This window comes from Pipistrellus kuhlii, unplaced genomic scaffold, assembly GCF_014108245.1.
Source record: "Pipistrellus kuhlii isolate mPipKuh1 unplaced genomic scaffold, mPipKuh1.p scaffold_m20_p_37, whole genome shotgun sequence".
Classification (NCBI taxonomy): Eukaryota; Metazoa; Chordata; class Mammalia; order Chiroptera; family Vespertilionidae; genus Pipistrellus; species Pipistrellus kuhlii.
Genome location: NW_023425537.1, coordinates 4,423,996 through 4,441,861, shown reverse-complemented (window position 1 = coordinate 4,441,861; position 17,866 = coordinate 4,423,996). Strand labels below are relative to the sequence as shown.

The window sequence follows — 17,866 nt, the reverse complement described above, 5'->3', positions numbered from 1 at the left end:
AGAAAGGAAAGAGGGCAAGGAGCCGTGAGAGGCCAAAGCCAAGGCCTTGGGGCAGGGGGGAGGGGGAGGGAAACAGAAGTGAGGTCTCCACCTGCTGGATGGCAGAGGCTACCGAGGCACCGGACAGGCCCAGCTCCGCTCTCACCCCTGTCTGTCCGGAGGGGAAGGAAGTTACTAGGCTGTCCTGGATGCCCCAGTCCTTTCTTGTCTCTGGTGGTGGCCTCCCAGGCTCGGGGTGCCTCCAGCTTTCCCTTTCCACATGATCAGACTGCCGCCCCGCCCCCATGGGCACCAGCTGGCACCCTGGCAGAGCAGTCCTGGGCTTGAGTGGGCCCCCGGGACCCGCGTTATTTCCAGGAGGTAGTCAGGACCTGGGCAGAGGGAGGAGGCTGGCTGCTGTGCAGGGCCATTGACTCACAGAGGCAGGGGCGTGCCTCCTGATGGTGCCCAAAGCAGAGCTAAGGGGATGCCAAAGGAGGGCGCACTGAGCAAGTGGAGGCTGCAGACCTGCCCTGAGCCCAGATCCCCAACCCCAGGGTCTCCAGTCTGGGTCTGCTCACCCCTGCCACCCTCTGCCATCAACAAGCCCCTGGGTGGAGCAGAGCCCAGGAGCAGCAGTGCTGGGGGGGGGGGGGGGGCGGGGAGGGGGCAGATGATAGTAACAGCAACTAACAATGCTATGGATTCAGGCAAACACCTACTTAGCTGGGGAACTCTTCCAGAGCGCTAGGTGTCTCCCCATTGTGGGTTCTGGTATAGTCCCCATTTTAGGGACGAAGACATGGGAGCACAAAAAGGTAAGAGCCAAGGTCACTCAGCTGGGAGTCGTGGAGTGGGCTTTGACCCCAGACAGTCCAGCTCTGGCACTTTTCCACCACCCTCTGCCACCTGCCTTTCCGCCACCGTGTCCTCAGCACCTGCTGAGAGCCGGGCCTGATGCTAAGGACTTCACAGTTCATGGGCAGTGTCAAGTTCAACCCGTACGACACCCAGGAGGTAGCTTCTGGGATTCTCCCCATTATAAAGCTGGGGAGCCCAAGGCCCAGAACTGCTCTGGGCACAGGGAGGGTACGGCCGGCAGGCTCTCTGATGCCTCCCCATCACCATGGGGGTGGGGCAGGAAAGGTTAGCCCCTACGGACTAGAGAACAAGAGAAGAAATGGAAGGATTTCATTAGACAGACTGTGGGAGGAACTTACTGATTATTTTTTTTTAATGTGTTTATTGATTTTTGAGAGAGAGGAAAGGAGAGGGATAGAGAGATAGAAAAATGGAAAAGAGAGAAACATCATTGACTGTCTGCCTCCTAACCGCCCTCCACAGGGGATCAAGCCCACAACCCTGAGCATGTGCCTTGACCAGGAATCGAACCGGCGGCCTCTTGGGATGATGCTCAACCGCTGAGCTATACCGACTGGGCAGAACTTAATTCTTAAGAGGCAGGGGCTCCTGGAGTTGGAGTGTGTGTAAGCTTTCCCTTCTTTCCCCAGAAGCAGGCTGGGGGAGGGCGTGGCTACCAGAGGAGGGAGGGGTGGGGTGAAGGGATGGGGGAGGTGGTGGAAGAGAGGCCCAGAATGAGAAAACCCAGTCAGAACCATACAACGCAGGAATCCTAGTTGGTTTTCTTCTTAATTTTGTCCCCAATACTACTACCTACCCCCTGAAAATCTCCTGCACACCCCCACCCCACGATTTACTACCTGGGGGACCCAGGAGATCCAGCAGGGGGCAGGAAGATAATATTGTCACTTTGTAAGCACTTCCTGTGTGCCAGGCACTGTATATGCACACACTTGTTTAATTCTCATAATTCTGTAATTATCCCTATTTTATCAACGGAGACAATCGAAGGAAAGAGAGGTTAAGTTACTTGCCCAAAGTCATGAAGCTAGTAAGTGGGAGGCCGGGATTTGAACGCCTGACCTGGTGTGCTTTACCATCCTACTTCCCCTTTTCTATGGATCTCCTTGTGCCTACAGGGGCATGGCAAAGTTGACCCCTTGCCCTGAGGAGTCAGGGATCACAATACCAGCAGGACTTTTCCACCTGAGTGCCTTTGGAATTTGCAGATGGAAAGAGAAGGAACATGGCTGTGGCCCTGGCAGGTGTGGCTCAGTGGGTTGGGCGGCGTCCTGTGCACTGAAGAGTTGTCAGTTCGATTTGTGGTCAAGGCACAGGCTCAGGGGGCATAAAGGAGGTAGCAGATCGATGTTTCTCTCTCTCTCTCTAGCCCTTCTTCTCTAAAAAATCAATAAAATAATAAATAAATAAAAAGAACATGCCTGTCCCGCCAGGTGGGTCTTTGTGGTGCCTTCTGTACGAGGGAGGTGGGCACAGTGACTGTTCTGGAGGCCTGCATCCCTCCTCTCATTATCCTGGGGATGGGTGTGTGGGCATCTCCCCAGCCCACCCTTGGGAGAACAGCAGAGTCGGGGGGTTGTTAGCATGTGTCAGGGGGACCACCCTGACATGGGGATTGAGATTCCAGCACTCTGTGGGATGAGCCCCGAGTCCCCTTACCTCCTCTAGGGATTCTAGACACCCTCATCTCCCCAGAACTAAAGCGACCTTAGACACCTACCTCTGGGCCTGGGAGACTAGGTATGTGTGTGTGTGTGGGGGGGGGAAGACGGGGGGGTGGGGGTGGGATGGGGGGGACTGTAGGGCCTGGGTAGGGACGGCCTTTAGGCTGCAGCCCACTAGGTAAGAAAACCCATCCTCACCTCTCCACTCCACCGAAACCCAAAGAAGCTGGGTTCCTCAGGGTTTCCCCCAAGCCCACCCACTTCCCTGGAAAATGGGGGCAAGCTGGGGACTTGGGGGGAGGAGGCAGGAGGGGAGGCTGGCGGCTCCGAGCTTCTCCATGCAGCCCTCAGGGCCGGTGCCTGGGCAGGAGGAGGGGGCAGAGCAGCTGCTGGCGATTTATTAAGCAGTCACGGAAAAATTGGTTTATAAATTAACAGCTGTTTTAACTTTAGGGCCCCTTCTTCAGGGAATGGAAGCAGCCGACTGGACCGGGATTGGAGTGTGTGTGAGGCTGGTGGAGGGGGTGGGAGGCGGCGGGCTCTGGCAGCTGGCATTCTTCAGGGGCAGCCTCAGCTGGCACCTCTGGGGGCACCAGGCAGTGGCCAGAGCAGGGAGTCTCCAGGTGCCCGTGGCTGAGGCTGCCCGGGCTGTGGGCTGCTGGCTTGTTCGTTCTTCTCAGCAACACCCCACCTGGGGGCGCCAGAAAGCAGAGAAACCGCTGTCCTCGTATCTGCCACCAGAGGGCAGCCTAGGCACATTGATTTCTGCTTCCCACCACCCCGCTTCCGCCGTCCCCAGATGAGTCCAAAGGAGGCTGGGCAAGAGAGAAACCCCCTCCAACGCTGAGCAAGGGAGAAGGTGGGGCGGTACATGCAGGCAATCTTCCACTTCCCCACCCTGAATGTATTAAAGGCAGCAGTGAAGAGGGAGAGCTCTGGGTCAGACTGTCTGTGTTTGAACCCAGGCTGTGGGTCTAGGCAAAAGATTCTGAGCCTCACCCTAACCGGTTTGGCTCAGTGGATAGGGCGTCAGCCTGCAGACTCAAGGGTCCCAGGGTCGGTTCCAGTCAAGGGCATGTACCTTGGTTGCGGGCACATCCCCAGCAGGAGGTGAGCAGGAGGCAGCTGATGGATGTTTCTCTCTCACTGATGTTTCTAACTCTATCCCTCTCCCTTCCTCTCTGTAAAAAATCAATAAAATATATTTTTAAAAGAAGATTCTTGGCCTCATTTGCCTCATCTGTAAAATGGAATGATACTAATAAAGTAATCTTATCTAATAAAGAGGGAATATGCAAATTGACCATTACCCTGTAACAAGATGGCTGCACCCACAGTGGAGGCAGGGATTCCATAACACAACATGGCTGTGCCCACAGCAGAGCGGGGATCCCGTAACACAGAGGACTGTGCCCACGGTGGAGGCCAAGTTCCCGTAATGAGCCTTAGCGAGCAATCAACAGGGACCTGAGGCTGAGCTCCCAACCTGGTGGGGCTTGACAGGGTTGGGGCTGGTCTGTTCTGGATCTAGCCCAATGGGGATGGGGCCACTGGGTCTGGGTCTCGCTTGATTTTGAGGTGCATATGGGTGGGCAGGAACTTGACTCTGGTTCCCATGGTGTGCCCCGGACCTGGACAGAAGGAAGATTTTCATATACATTTTACTAATTTTCTTTCATCTCAGACACTTCTATTATAGAGAAAAGCCAAATAGCAATATTAAAATATTTCCTCTAGCCGAAACCGGTTTGGCTCAATGGATGGAGTGTCAGCCTGTAGACTGAAAGGTCCCAGGTTCGATTCCAGTCAAGAGCATGTACCTTGGTTGCGGGCACATCCCCAGAAGGGAGTGTGCAAGAGGCAGCTGATGGATGATTCTTTCTCATTGATGTTTCTAACTCTCTATCCCTCTCTCTTCCTCTCTGTAAAAAATCAATAAAATATATTTTAAAAATAAATAAATAAAACATTTCCTCTAATTAATTCCCCTTTAATGCCCACAAATTTCATGCACCGGGCCACCACCAGTGTGTATATAAAGGGCCTAGCCCAGTGCCCAGCAGAGAGTAAGTGCCTCTGTATATGCATTGTAGTCAATGTCTTTTACTTACGTATTCATCCATTCATTCATTTCCCAATCCATCCCCTCCACAGCATGCAGTGCCTACTGTATTCTGGGCACTATGGCAGGCAGATGATGGTGCAAAGACAGATGGTGGGAAGGATATGTCTCAAAATAGTGTGCTAAGACTAATGCTACACCCGGTGAGGGGAGGGGCGGTTGATTTGCATGGGGCAAAAGAGAATGTTTTTGGGTGATGAAAATGCTCTATATCTGAATTGTGATCGTGGTTATATGCTATAAATTTTCCAAAAACTCATAGAAATGTATATTTAAGATTGGTACATTTTATTGTATATAAATTCTAACTCAATAAAGTTGTGTGTGTGTGTGTCTGTGTGTGTGTGTGTGTTTAAAGCACCCAATGGGAATTTATTGAATGAGCAAAAGGATGAATGAATGAGTGTGTGAGTGGAAGTCTCGGATGACTGCCTGCCTGTCCTGGAGCCACCACTGTCCCTGCTGAAAGGGTACCCTGTCCACTCCTCCCCACCATCCCCCCATTGCCCACCACCACCACCAGGGTCAGGGAAAGACGCCCCAGTGCGCCCAGCTAGTGCTCCCCAGCTTCTCTAAGTTTGCTTCCAGGGCTTCCTGGGGCATCCCTTCCAGCTGCCTCATGCCAACCCAGCCAGCTGTGTTCAACTCAGTCGTGCCAAGGTCATGGGTGTGATGCCTAACTACGGTCTCAAAGTGCCAGCAGGTCAGCCCAAACTCTAGCCGGCTCTGCCACCTGCTGGCTATTCTCAGACTGCATCCTTAGAGCTGGAACTTTCTTGATGACCTACCTGGAGCCCTGTACTGGGCTGGGGCGAGTGTGTGTGTGTGTGTGTGTGTTCATGCAATTGATTCAGCTCTGATTCCTAGTGACCCTATGAATGAATGATGTTCACAATGTCCTGTTCTTTTTTTTTTTCTTTTTTAAATATATTTTATTGACTTTTTACAGAGAGCTAGAATCGTTGATGAGAGAGAATCATCCACCAGCTGCCTCCTGTACAACCTCTACTGGGGATGTGCCCGCAACCAAGGTACATGCCCTTGACTGGAATCGAACTTGGGACCCTTCAGTCCGCAGGCCAACGCTCTATCCACTGAGCCAAACCGGTTTCGGCTGTCCTGTTCTTTTTTAAAAATATATTTTATTGATTTTTTTTTTACAGAGAGGAAGGGAGAGGGATAGAGAATTAGAAACATTGATGAGAGAGAAACATCAATCATCTGCCCCCTGCATACCCACTACTGGGGATGTGCCTGCAACCAAGGTACATGCCCTTGACCAGAATCAAACCTGGGACCCTTCAGTCTGCAGGCCGATGCTCTATCCACTGAGCCAAACCGGTTAGGGCCAGCTCCCCAGTTTATATTCAGTCCATGAGACTGTGTCTTGCTTGGGGGAAGGAATAGAATGTTCCTGATTGTCCATTCTCCCCATAGAGAAACAGGGCAAAGGGCTCCTGCCACCCTCCCTCATTCACCTTCCAGAGACAGTTAATGCAGCCCCTCTCCTGTGCCAGGCACTGGTGGCCAGCACCAGGCAGTGATGTGAAGAGAAACTGTGCGCTCATCATAGTGTGCTCAGGCCCTGGCCGAAGGGGCTGGGTTGTTTGGGCGTCGTCCTGTGCACCAAAAGGTTGCTGGTTCGATTCCCAGTAGGTTCCGGATAGGGGGTTGTGGTTCCATGTTTCTCTCTTTTCGTCTCCCTTCCTCTCTCTCTAAAACATCAATTTAAAAATCTTTTTTAAAATAGTGTGCTTTGCCCTAACCGGTTTGGCTCAGTGGATAGAGCATCAGCCTGTGGACTGAAGGGTCCCAGGTTAGATTCTGATCAAGGGTATGTACCTTGGTTGCAGGCACATCCCAGGAGGGGGCGTACAGGAAGCAGCTGATTGATGTTTCTCTCTCATCGATGTTTCTAACTATCTCCCTTTCTCTCTGTAAAAAAAAAAATCAATAAAACATATTTTAAAAAAATAGTGAGCATACACCTATTGTACATCAATAGTCAGCCTGTGATAAGACTCTTTTGTCAGTTCGAGTAGGAAGATCCAAAGTTCAACTAGTTAAGTCAAACAAGGCCTTGAATTTGTTCCTTGGGCCTAATCGACTGTGCTTCTAACTCAAGAATAATACCCAAAGAGTGCATATTCTTTTTACATCTCATTTGCATATGATTAATTCTAAGTCAAAGAGAATGCAGGTCACCCTGGCCCCTTGGTTCTCAGCCCCTCGGATGCGCCTGACACAGGCTCCCCTCCCTTCCCCTCCCCGCCCCTCCCCACTCTCCCTGCCGCTCCCCAAGCCTCCCCCAGCTCCCAGAAGTCCTGTTCCCTTCCTCTGTCGCCCACGCAGCCCCCACCACCTGACCGCCCACCTGAAAAACTTTCCCCAAGTTCTCGAGAAGTCGCGTAGGATCCAGGAGAGAGAAAAAAATCAAAGTAATAAAACCTCATTTAATTCCTGGCGGAGGGCAGAGCTGTGAGCTGCAATTATCTTAATGCTGAGCTATTTTTGTTCTCTCTCCATCTCTGTCTCCTGCCTCTCTGTCGTGATGCTTTCTCTTCCTCCCTTTGTCTCTCCATCTCTCACATGGGTTTTCTCTCTCTTTTCACCTTTTTTCTACTTCCCCCTTCCTCTCTCTCTCTCTCTCTCTCTCTCTCTCTCTCTCTCTCTCTCTCTCTCTCCCTCTCCCTCTCTCCCCTCCTATCTCTGTCATCCTTCCTTCCCTTCCTCCTCCTCCCTGTCTGTCTGTCCCTGTGCTTGTACCTGTCAGCTAGGCCTGCCGACCCCTCTTAACCCCAGGGTTTAGCAGCCAGAGCCGTGGGTGCCAGAAAGGCTGGGGAAGAGGGTGCAGACCCTCCCCTCCATCCCAAACGCTCCATCTCCCAGGCCGGGCTGCGAGGGAAGTCTCCCTTCCCAGCTGCCCAGCCTGGGTCAGGGGTCCGGGGCCTTTCCTGCTGCTGGCCTCCCAGGCTCTGAGGCCATTGGCAGAGCCTCCACAAACAAGTCCTCCCGGCTCACATGAGCCGCAGCCGTGTGGTCCCCAATCTCAGCTCTCATGGGCTCCAAGGTGCAACTAGTGGTGACCCCCCCTTGTCCCTGACCTCTCATCGCCTGCCCAGCTGCCCTCTGACCCCTTTATCCCACCTCAGGCTCCTCCCACCCGCCAGCACTGGAGGCCACCAGCCCCTCACCCTCCCCGGCCGGCCCAGCGGCCACTCGGATTACTGCCTGGCCTGACCGGTCATGTTCCTCTGACTTTCAGAACCTCCTTATTTACCCTCGCAAGGTGCTGCCAAACTGGCCTTTGCCACTCCCCGCCACACCCCATCTGGAAGGGGGTTTGGGCCAGGCCAGGGGCTGCCAGAGATGCCCACACCCCTGGGCCAGCAGCCTGGCATCCGGCTGTTTCCCAACAAGCATATAAGTCAACAAACACAGCCGGACCCGAGCCAGGCCCGGGGTTGAGGGGTGTGGAGCTGAGCAGCCAGAGCTTTCGGGTCAGAGAGCAAAAGCTCTGTCCTCCTGCCACTCTCACCCCCAGAGCGAACACTGACTCTGGGGCACAACATGCCCCTGACCCCAATGCCAGGCCTCCTCAGGCCTCCTGTCCCCGGCTCAGCCTCTGCCGGGACCGGCAGCCAGGGCTACAGTGGAAAAGTTGCTGGAGGTGCGGGGAGGGCTGCTGACTGATGCGGACCTGCATGCGGCCAGGGAGAACGTGGCCAACACAAACAGAACCCAGGCAGATGCGCACCAGGTACGCTTCTACACACGCACCCGGTGGGCCCAGAGAGAGGCATTCGGACCCTCACCCACAGGCCTGCAGAGCGAAACATGGCTCCTGCAGACGCCCAGGGCCTGGACAGATCCACAGGGACAGTGCACCTGCAGGGCCAGGGGCCTCCTCTTTGCCCCTCTAACACACACAGAGAGAGAGAGAGAGAGAGAGAGAGAGAGAGAGAGAGAGAGAGAGAGAGAGAGAGAGAGGGAGAGAGCGCGAGGGAAGGGCTCACACCTCAGAAATGAGCACACCCCTCTCCCCTCCGCTGTGTTCTGGAACGCACAGAACTCACACGTGATAGCACGTGTGTACAGCCCAGGCAGCCCCCCAACACCCCCAGCTCTGTGCCCCTGGGCTGGTTCTGCCTCCCTCCCATTCGGTCTGGGGAGAAAAGGCAGGAGACACGTGAAGACACCGCCTCGTACAGGATCACACCCCATCCCTCCCCTGCCCCGGCTGGAGCTGCGGATCCAGCGCCCCCCTGTGAGCTGGCACACCCATGCTCATCACCTTGACAGCCTCTGACAGCCTCCCCCTCACCCACACCCTCCCTCACACACTCACAGCCCACCCACTCCCTGCCACTCACACTGCATCCGTGACACTCTGACACACTTACAGACTAGCATGCACCCCCCACCACACACACACACACACACACACACACACACACTCCCCGGCTATAGGCACTCACACTCTCACTCCCTGCAGGATGACTGACACGTGTCCTCCCACGCACCCCCCCACACACACTCCCTCTCTTTCCAGGACACCCCCATTCCCAGCGTGACATGCTGGGGGCACTCTCCCCGCAAAACTCCAAGTGCCCAGGCCACGTAGGGGTTAAAGCCAGAGTCCCCGCTGAACCTCTGCCCCCCCCCCCCCCCCCCAGTTCCCCCCTCAGCCTCCCACTTCATCCTCCCCGCTGGACTCCATCAATAATGCAGCTTCAAGTTCTGGGGAGACGGCAGGGGGCCCCCAGCCTGCTCCCCGGCCTGGTCACACCCCTCTACCCCCCCCACCACCCACCCCCCACCCCTCCCCGGCCCGGGGAGAACTCGCTTCTGGGCGCTCATTGGCCGCGGCCCCCTGAGCCCGCCCCCAGCCCCGGCGCCAGTGCCAGGTGAGCGCCGGGCGGACCGCGGGGCGGGGGGCGGGGAGGGGAGGGGAGAGGCGGGGAGGGAGGCCGGGGCGGGGAGACTCCGGAGGGAGAGGGAGGTAGAGGCAGCGCGGGGCGGCAGAGGCTCACCGGCGGCTCCGGGAGCGAGGGGAGGAGGAGCGCGGGGCGCGGGGAGCGGCACCGGGGCCGGGGCGCGCGGATCCCGGGCCGGAGAGCGGGCGGGCGGCGGCGACCCTCCTCCCGGTGCCCTCGCCGGGGTTTGGCCAGAGCGCACACTCCTCCTCCTCCTCCTCCTCCTCCTCCTCCTCCTCCTCCTCCTCCTCCTCCTCCTCCTCCTCCTCCTCCTCCTCCTCCTCCTCTTCCTTCTCCTCCTCTCCCCCTCGCACCCCCCGCACCGCCCGGAGCAGCGGCCGCCGAGCGGGAGCGCCGCCGGGACCGGAGTCCGCACCCCTGCCGCCGCCCCCCTGCCGCCATGGACCCCAAGGACCGCAAGAAGATCCAGTTCTCCGTGCCCGCGCCGCCCGGCCAGCTGGACCCCCGCCAGGTGGAGATGGTAAGGGGCGCCCCCACCCGGCAGCACCCCCCCACATACACCCGCACCCGCACCCGGCTCCCCTGCGCCCCGCGCCGCGGGGTCCGCTGGGCTGGGGCCGGGGGTGCGGAGAGCCCCGCGCCGTCTCCGCCCGGCGGGGCTGAAGTTCACTGAGACACGTGCAACTTTCCGGGGGCCCCATCCCCACCCCGCGCCCCAGAACTCCGGGAGAGGCGGCCCGGGCCGCCCCGGGAGGGGACTGTCCCCCGGACCCTGCACAGGGTCCTCCCAACCAGCCACCGCCCGCCCCCCGGGCCCGGCCGGTCAGAGTGACCAACCTGGCCTCCTGTCCCCGGACCTAGAGCGGAGCCCCCGGCCCCGCTGTCCCATCCTGTCTGCTTTGGGGGGGGGGTCCCCCGAGCCTCCTGCTGTCAGGCCCCGGACGGAGCCACCACATGGGCGGGGTGACCCCTCATCCCAGGAGCCTGACCTGTCCACAGGGACTGCTGGGGCTGGGAGGGCCTCCCTGGAGGCTGGAGGCCTCGGAAGGTGGGGAGGGGGCAGGAGGGAGAGGACGCCCCCCCCCCCCCCCCCCCCCGCAGCCTGGCCCATTCACTTGTTGCTCAGTCGCACTGGGCCCTAACGGGGCAGGGAGCCGGGCCACGCCGTTTTGGGGGAGACAGGGGCCATGGCTCCCGCGGGGCCCAGGCCCGCAGCTCTGGGTGTGCAGGGCAGAGCGGGAGCTTGGCAGGGGAGGTGGCAGCCACAGCTTCATTCACCTGGTTCTCTGTGGCTCTCCCTGGAGCTCGGAGGGACCTAATTAACTGACAGTTGGTCTGATTGCCACGCTTGGCGGGGGCAGTGCCCGGGCGGGCTCTGTGCCCCCTCCACCCCACGCCCTCACTATTTATTCTGCGTGGCTCAGGTACTGAGGAGGCGACTCTTCATTTTGTTTTCTGTTTTGTTTGTGTGTGTGGTTTTTGTTGCTGTTGTTTATGATGTCGACAATCTCACTGGATTTCTTCTTTTCTTTTTAACTTTTGAAAAAAAGTATATTTGATTTCAGAGAGGAGGAGAGAGAGAAACGTCAATGATGGGAGAGAACCCTGGGGATCGAGCCCACAGCCCCGGCCATGTGCTCTAGCCAGAATGGGACCCGAGACCCTTCAGTCTGCAGGCCGACGCTCTATCCACTGAGCCAGACAGGCTAGGGCTGTGGTTGTTTATGACGGACCAAGAGTTCCACAGCCTGAGAGAGATTGCCAGAGGGGCCCAGACAGAGGCCCCCAGAAATACCCACCCGCAGGCCCCTGTGGTCTGCAGCTCAGGCCCGCACTGAGCCTCGGTGCCCGCAGTGCCCGGCTCAGCCTCCCTCTGCAGCTGGATCCAGTTTCTCGGGAGCCCTTGAGCTGACCTTAGGTGGGCAGGGCCACGTGGTGCCATGGCCCATGGCGCACCACCGCCAGCTTCGGTTCCCCAGGCCCGAAGTCTTAAAAAAAAAAAAAGGGGGAGAGGAAGGGCCTTATAGGGCAGGTAGAAAGGGAGATGCCCACTGTGGAGTAGCCATGGAGTGGGATGGGCAAGGCAGAGAGTCAGGGACAGGTTTTTCTCTCATTCTTCCTCTGCCTCGATGTGTGCTGTGTGGCCTTGGGCACGCTGCTAAACCTCTCTGAGCCTTGGGTTTTCACCTGAGTGGAATGTGAGGGTTGGGTGAGCTATGGAGCTCCTGTCAGCTCTGACAGGCTTTGATGCAAAGGTTCCCGGGGGACTCCGAAGCACAGTTTGTTCCCGGCTGACTGAGGGGGGTGGGGGGGAGAAGGACGGGGAGTGCAGGGGGAGGCCTGCAGGTGTCGGCCCCGTCCTCCCTCCTCCCCCCACCTCTTTCTTCACCTCCTCAGATCCGGCGCCGGAGACCCACCCCTGCCATGCTGTTCCGGCTCTCTGAGCACTCCTCACCAGGTGGGCCCCCTCCCGCCCTCCCCGGCCGGCCCCACCCCAACTCTGGTGCCGTCTCGGGGCCCTTGCCAAAGGCCAGGAGGAGGCGATGGAGCGGGAGGGTGGGGAGCGGGTAAAGTCTGGGAGCCCAGCTCTCCCCGGTTCATTTGTTGACAGGCACCTCCCAACACCGGGAAGGAAAGGGCACACTTTCCCGCTCCTGGGCCTGGCCCTCTGGGGAGAGTAATTCCGATTCCTTTTCTCTCTTCCCCCTCCTTCCTCCTCCCTGTTCCTCCTCCCTGCGCTCCCGGATGGCCTTCCTCAGAGGAGGAGGCCTCCCCGCACCAGGTGAGTCTCCGGGGCCGCTGGGAGGAGGGATGGGTGGGCTGGCGGGGATGACTTCCCTGCTGAGGCCGGGTACCACCCAAGAGGACACATTAGCATATCAATCAGCATTTCAGTCAGCACCTCGGGCGGGAATGCCCGGAGCCCGGTGTGTAGTGTAGCAGATCCTCCTCGGCCCTGGTGTTTGCTCAGCCTGGGGTGAGGCCTCCAGGACCTAGGCTCCCCGCCCTGAGCCAGGCCACAGCTCTAAGGAGGCCCCTCCAAAGCCGTGGGGTGCCCTCAGCCCGGGGCAGGACCTGAGGGGCACCCAGACCCATCAGCAGAGGCTAGACCAGCTGCCCCGGTTGCTATGGGGGGGATGGGTGCAGGGAGGGGGCAGGGAAGGGTGAGCCTCTTTAACCTGGCACTTTCCTGGGCAGAGAGCCTCCGGAGAGGGGCACCACCTCAAATCGAAGAGATCCAACCCCTGTGCCTACACGCCCCCGTCGCTGAAAGGTACTGTCCCCCACCCATCCATCAGTCCGGCCGCCCTGTGGCCCCCGGCACTGGCTGACCCGGGGAGGGAGGTGAAGTGTTGAGCTTCTGTCAGTGGGTGTGGGGGGTGTTTGTCTTGTGTTCCCCCAAGCCCTACTTAGAGACCAATTCGGTCCTAATTTGTCTTGTGCAAAAGAAGGTGCCCAGCCTAGCCGGTTTGGCATCGGCCTGGGGACTGAAGGGTGCCAGGTTCCATTCTGGTCAAGGGCACGTACTTGGGCTGAAGGATTCTCCCCGGCCTGGGCCCTCGTCAGGGCACATGCAGGAGGCAACCAATTGATATGTTTCTCTCACATCGATATTTCTCTCTGTCTTTCCCTTTCTCTTCCACTTTCTCTAAAAATCAATTAAAAATGATCAACGGTTGAAGATTTAAAAATGAAGGCGTCCAGAGGCTGGGAAGGGTGCCTGTGGGGGCGGGGGGAGAAGAGGTGACCTAAGATAACAAGTGGGCACCTATGGGAGGTACTGAGCTGCAAACTCCCCTTTGCAGGTGCCGCCGTCCCCCCTTTACCCCCCCCCCCCCAAAGGGCACCTCCTCCTCTGGCTGCACCCTCACTCCCCTCTCCCGTTCACTACCATCCGCCCAGGTCTGCACCCAGGGCCTCTCCCCGCTTCTCCTTTCTGTGTTAGAAGGCAGGCCCCTCTCTAGCCCAGCACCGAGTGAGATTTGGCTCCTCCCCTCAAAGGGTCAGGGAGTTACAGAGCAGAGGATGTCTCCCTCTGCATTTGAAGGATGAATAGGAATTCACCTGGCTGGTCAGGCCCGGGCCAGCATTCCAGGAAGAGGGCGTGTGGAGGGGAGGAGGTGTGAAATCGCCTGCCACCTGGCCGGAAGTGGACAGCTGTGGGAGATACACCTGGAGGGGCGGAGTGGAGTGCGGGCAGGTCCTTGCTCAGCCTTAGGAGGCCTTCCCACGCCCCCCTCCACTCCGGCCTGGGCCCTTCCTGCCTGGCGGCCCCCTCCTCCCACGGACAGAGGAGGAGGACCGAGGAGGAGGACCGGAAGGGTGTGGGAAGGGTGCAGAGCTCCCTCCTGGCGGGTTTAATGAATTCCCAGCTCTAGCCTAGGGCCACCGCACACCTGTCCGCCGCTTGCCGGGGTTGGGAGCAGGAGGAGAGGCCGGGAGGAGAGGAGAGACGGGCAGGGGCCCCTCCTCTTCCGTCAGGACAGGAAGATGAGGGGACAGCCAGCTGCAGTGTGGTCCAGCCCCGGGAAGGACTGCCCGCCTGCAGGGACGTGGGGAAGCTGCCCCCGGAAGCAGCAGTGGGGTGTGGGTGGCATCTTCTGAGGAGAGAATAGAAGCCGGCTCTCCGCCCTGCCCTGGGCTGTGGGGGCGGCGGGTGGAGACGAGGCAGAGCCATCCCGTGTGCTCCTGCCTGTGAGCACGAGGCAGAGGCTGGGGAAGAGGGTGGGCCACGGCTCGCTGGCATTCTGCACTGGCCAGAGACTGCCCCCAACCCCCCGGCCCCCCGGCCCCCCGGCCCTCTGGACCGCGCCTTGGGAGAGCCAGAGTGGGGAGAAGCAGGGTAGTGGGATGGGCCAGGACAGGGGCGGGCAGGCCAGGGTCTGTGCTGGGGACCGTTGAGTTTAACAGGGAGACCTGTGGGGGGTGGGTTTCAGAGCCCTGGTGATGGAGACAGAAAGGAGACCAGTGGGAGGGGGAGACCCGAGAGCCCTGAGAGGCTCAGGCCCGGGCGCCGAGCACGCGGAGGCCCACGGTGCCAGACTGGCTCTGCGCACCCCGATTGTTGTCTCTCTGGCTCACGAACTGAGCTCACCTCCTCCAGCTCGGGGAGAGGGAGGCTGCTGGAGCTGCCGCCTCCTCTCCTCCCTCCTCCCCTCCCTCCAGCCCTCAGAGGACCCTCTGTACCTGAAGGGCACTGTTTTGGAGGCTTCCACCCCTTTCTGGGCAAGAGAATGCCCCTAACAGGGTCGGGTTTGCAGGGGAGACGCCCAGGCCCCTGGGAGAGGGCGGCCAGCACTGAGTCTTGGCGTGAGGGGGTCTCTCCCAGGCCCGGCCCTCACACTTGGCTCAGGCCAGAGCTTTGCCTCGCGTCCCCAAGGCCAGGGCAGGGCGATTTATTGTGCTTTTATTGCCCGGGGAGCTCGCCCAGAGCCAGCGGGAGGCCCCGGGCTGGGCGGGGCAGCACACACACAATGCACCCTCTGTGCCTGTCCCCGAGTTGGCAGGACTGCGGTGCCCTGCTCACTGCACCGGAGGTTTCCAGCCTGGATCTGCCCCTCTGGGCTTTCTGAGGGAGGGGCTGCCTGCAGACCAAGAGGGAACTGTGGTAACCCCAGCCCTCAGCTCACCAGCCTCTTGTCTGTGGGCTGGGAGTTCAGTGACCCCAATGCCCTGAAACCCCACCAGCTCCTGGCCTCCGGTGGCCTCTGCCCCAGCTGCGGCTCACCGTGTCCCCTCATCCTCTGCCATCCTCCCAGAACCCCCCAGCCCTCGCCCCTTTCTCCGAACCACCTGGCCCTTTCCATCTTCTGGAAATGTGTCTCCAACTGCCCACACAGCTCCCTTCCTAGGCCCAATCCCAGCAGGCCTTGGTGGTGCTGGGGGGGTGGGTGGTGTTTGCCGCTTTCTAGGTCACCACAGAGGGAGCTGGAAGCTTGGGGATGTGGGTCAAGATTGTGGGGGCCGCGTTGAGCACGCCACATCCCCAGGCACAGACTCACGGGCTGCAGACTGTCATGTCCGCGGTCTCAGGACTGTTCCTACCTCTGAGAGGCTGGGCAGAGGTACATGGAGTGGCACCTGCGATGGGGCAGTGCCAGGGGGTGTTGACCGAGCCCAACAATAGGGCGACAGGGGTGAGCAGGGAGCCCTAAGCCGGCTGGGCACGTCCCCAGGAACTGAAAGGGACAAATCCCCTGGGATTGTAGCTGCCGGACACTGTGTCCAGGTCCTTGGAAAAGCAAGCTCCCAGCCAGGGAATGTTAAGCTGCTGTTGTGCCCGCCTGGTCTTGTCCGGCTTGGTACCCTCTGGTCGGGGGCCAGCCTCTGGGGGGCCAGCACCTTTGAGCAGCTTAAGAGCCAAATCTGATCAAGCATCTACCCCCTGCTGCTTCAGCCCTGCTCCCAACAGCAGACTGACCTGTAGCCTTCAGCCTTTGACCTAGACCCCTGGGGGGAGGGGGAGCTCTGATGCAGCCCCATGAAAGGAGGCAGGGGCTGGCTCTTGGGCCCTGCTGACCCTGCCCTTCTGGATGTCCCCGTGGCAGCCGTGCAGCAGCGCATTGCCGAGTCTCACCTGCAATCCATCAGCAACCTGGGCGAGAACCAGGCCTCGGAGGAGGAGGATGAGCTTGGGGAGCTGCGGGAGCTGGGCTACCCAAGAGAGGAGGAAGAGGAGGAGGACGATGAAGAAGAGGAGGAGGAGGAGGACAGCCAGGCTGAAGTCCTGAAGGGCAGCAGGGGGCCTGGTAAGCTGAAGGGGCTGTGAGGCTGGGCCCCACCACCGTGGGCCAGGTGCAGTCCTCCTGAGTGCCCTAGGGCGCCCCCTCCCAGGCCACAGTTCCTCCCACGTGTAAAGTGCAATCACTACAGGGCCTCCCCATCCTCTCACCCCACAGGATACCTCACACTCAGCCTTTCCTGACACCTGGGGAGCTCACATCGACCCAGCCCCTCTCCCAATCAGCTTTTTCCCAATTTTCCTCTCTTCCCTGAGAATTAAGGCATGGCCACATGAATTTTGCACCTGGACCAAGGAAGGACTTCCCTTCCGTGGTGGTGAGGGGTAAGGAGATGCAGACATAGAGGACTAAGAGTGTCCAATGTCCCCATCACTTGCATTTCTGAACACGGGATGAGGTCTCTGTTGGGAGGCTGGTTAAATCCTCTTCTGGACTCTGTGACTGGTTCTCCTCTTTTATTTCCTAAGCTGGATGAGAGGGTGCCCTCTAGTGTCTAGATGGTGAATCTAGGATTCAAGAACCATCTGGTCAACCCCACCTCCAACCCCAGCTACCTGGGAAGAGAGGAGAGAGAGAGAGGCCTAAGACCCAGAAAGGGCCTCAGGGCCCCAACAATTTCCACAGAAGGCCCCAAGGCCCAGAGAATTTCTAGGCAGGACGACTCCAGACCTTCATGGCTGTTTGTCCTGTGCCCAGACATGGAAGGCTGCACCACATACATCTATTCCTCCAAGTGCACATGTATTTATGGGGATGAAGACGATTGATCACCCCTGCTTGATGTACCCAGGCTTTACACCCAAACACAATGTCTTGGGCCTTCTCTCTGCATCTCTGGCCATCAGGACGTCAGCCATGGGAGCGAAAGCGCTAGTTAAGTCAACTCCCACCGAAACCTCCAGAACAGGTGGAAAGAATAGAGGAGATTGTTCCCTCCAGAAATGCAACGGGGCAGTGGATTGAATGACAAGACTACTGAGGAGCTATATCAATTGCCACAGCTCCCAGAGTGGCTCCCCGGTGCCAGTGCTGGGTTAGGCAGGTATTACTTACCTTCTTATTTAAGATCATCTACACAATTTTGCTTTTGCCATCCCCTTCAGAGAGGTAATAAACTGAACTATCTAAGTCAGCGGTCACCAACCTTTCCTCACGGACCACTAGTTGGCGACCGCTGATCCAAGTCACATGGCTAGTCATTGGCAGAGCTGTCCTAGTCCACGGTTCTCTCCGCTACACCATGATGGCCTCAGAAAGCTTAGCCTCAGCCATCAGAGACTCGACTCCTGACCCAGGACAGTCAGGTGGACACTCAGAGTCTGGTTTCATCTTTTTCCCCCTCGTCCCCAGTTGGGCAGAAGACACCTTGCGGCCAGGGTCTGGAGGGGCCCTGGGAGCGTCCGCCCCCTCTGGATGAGCCCCAGAGAGATGGAAGCTCTGAGGACCAAGTGAGAGACCCCGCACCAAGTGGTGAGGCTTGGGAGTGGGGCTCCGGGAGGCGGAGCTGGGATCTTGGTAGGCGTGTTCAGGCCTTGAGTT

The 17,866-nt window shown here is 58.7% G+C and overlaps 1 protein-coding gene across 2 annotated transcripts in view; it reads left to right on the top strand.

The window, feature by feature from the left end:
• Window positions 1–17,866, top strand: part of PPP1R1B (protein phosphatase 1 regulatory inhibitor subunit 1B) — a 29,440-nt gene that overhangs the window by 10,740 nt on the left and 834 nt on the right. The window contains exons 2-7 of one of the 2 annotated variants that reach the window (XM_045570808.1): window positions 10,011–10,104; window positions 11,982–12,042; window positions 12,344–12,366; window positions 12,783–12,858; window positions 16,133–16,333; window positions 17,678–17,797. In XM_045570808.1, coding sequence (XP_045426764.1) covers window positions 10,024–10,104; window positions 11,982–12,042; window positions 12,344–12,366; window positions 12,783–12,858; window positions 16,133–16,333; window positions 17,678–17,797 — 562 coding nt within the window. In that variant the 5' untranslated portion in view covers window positions 10,011–10,023. Of the gene's footprint in view, window positions 1–9,885; window positions 10,105–11,981; window positions 12,043–12,343; window positions 12,367–12,782; window positions 12,859–16,132; window positions 16,334–17,677; window positions 17,798–17,866 lie in introns of those variants that run through there. The other variant, XM_036407876.2, reaches the window with a different exon arrangement.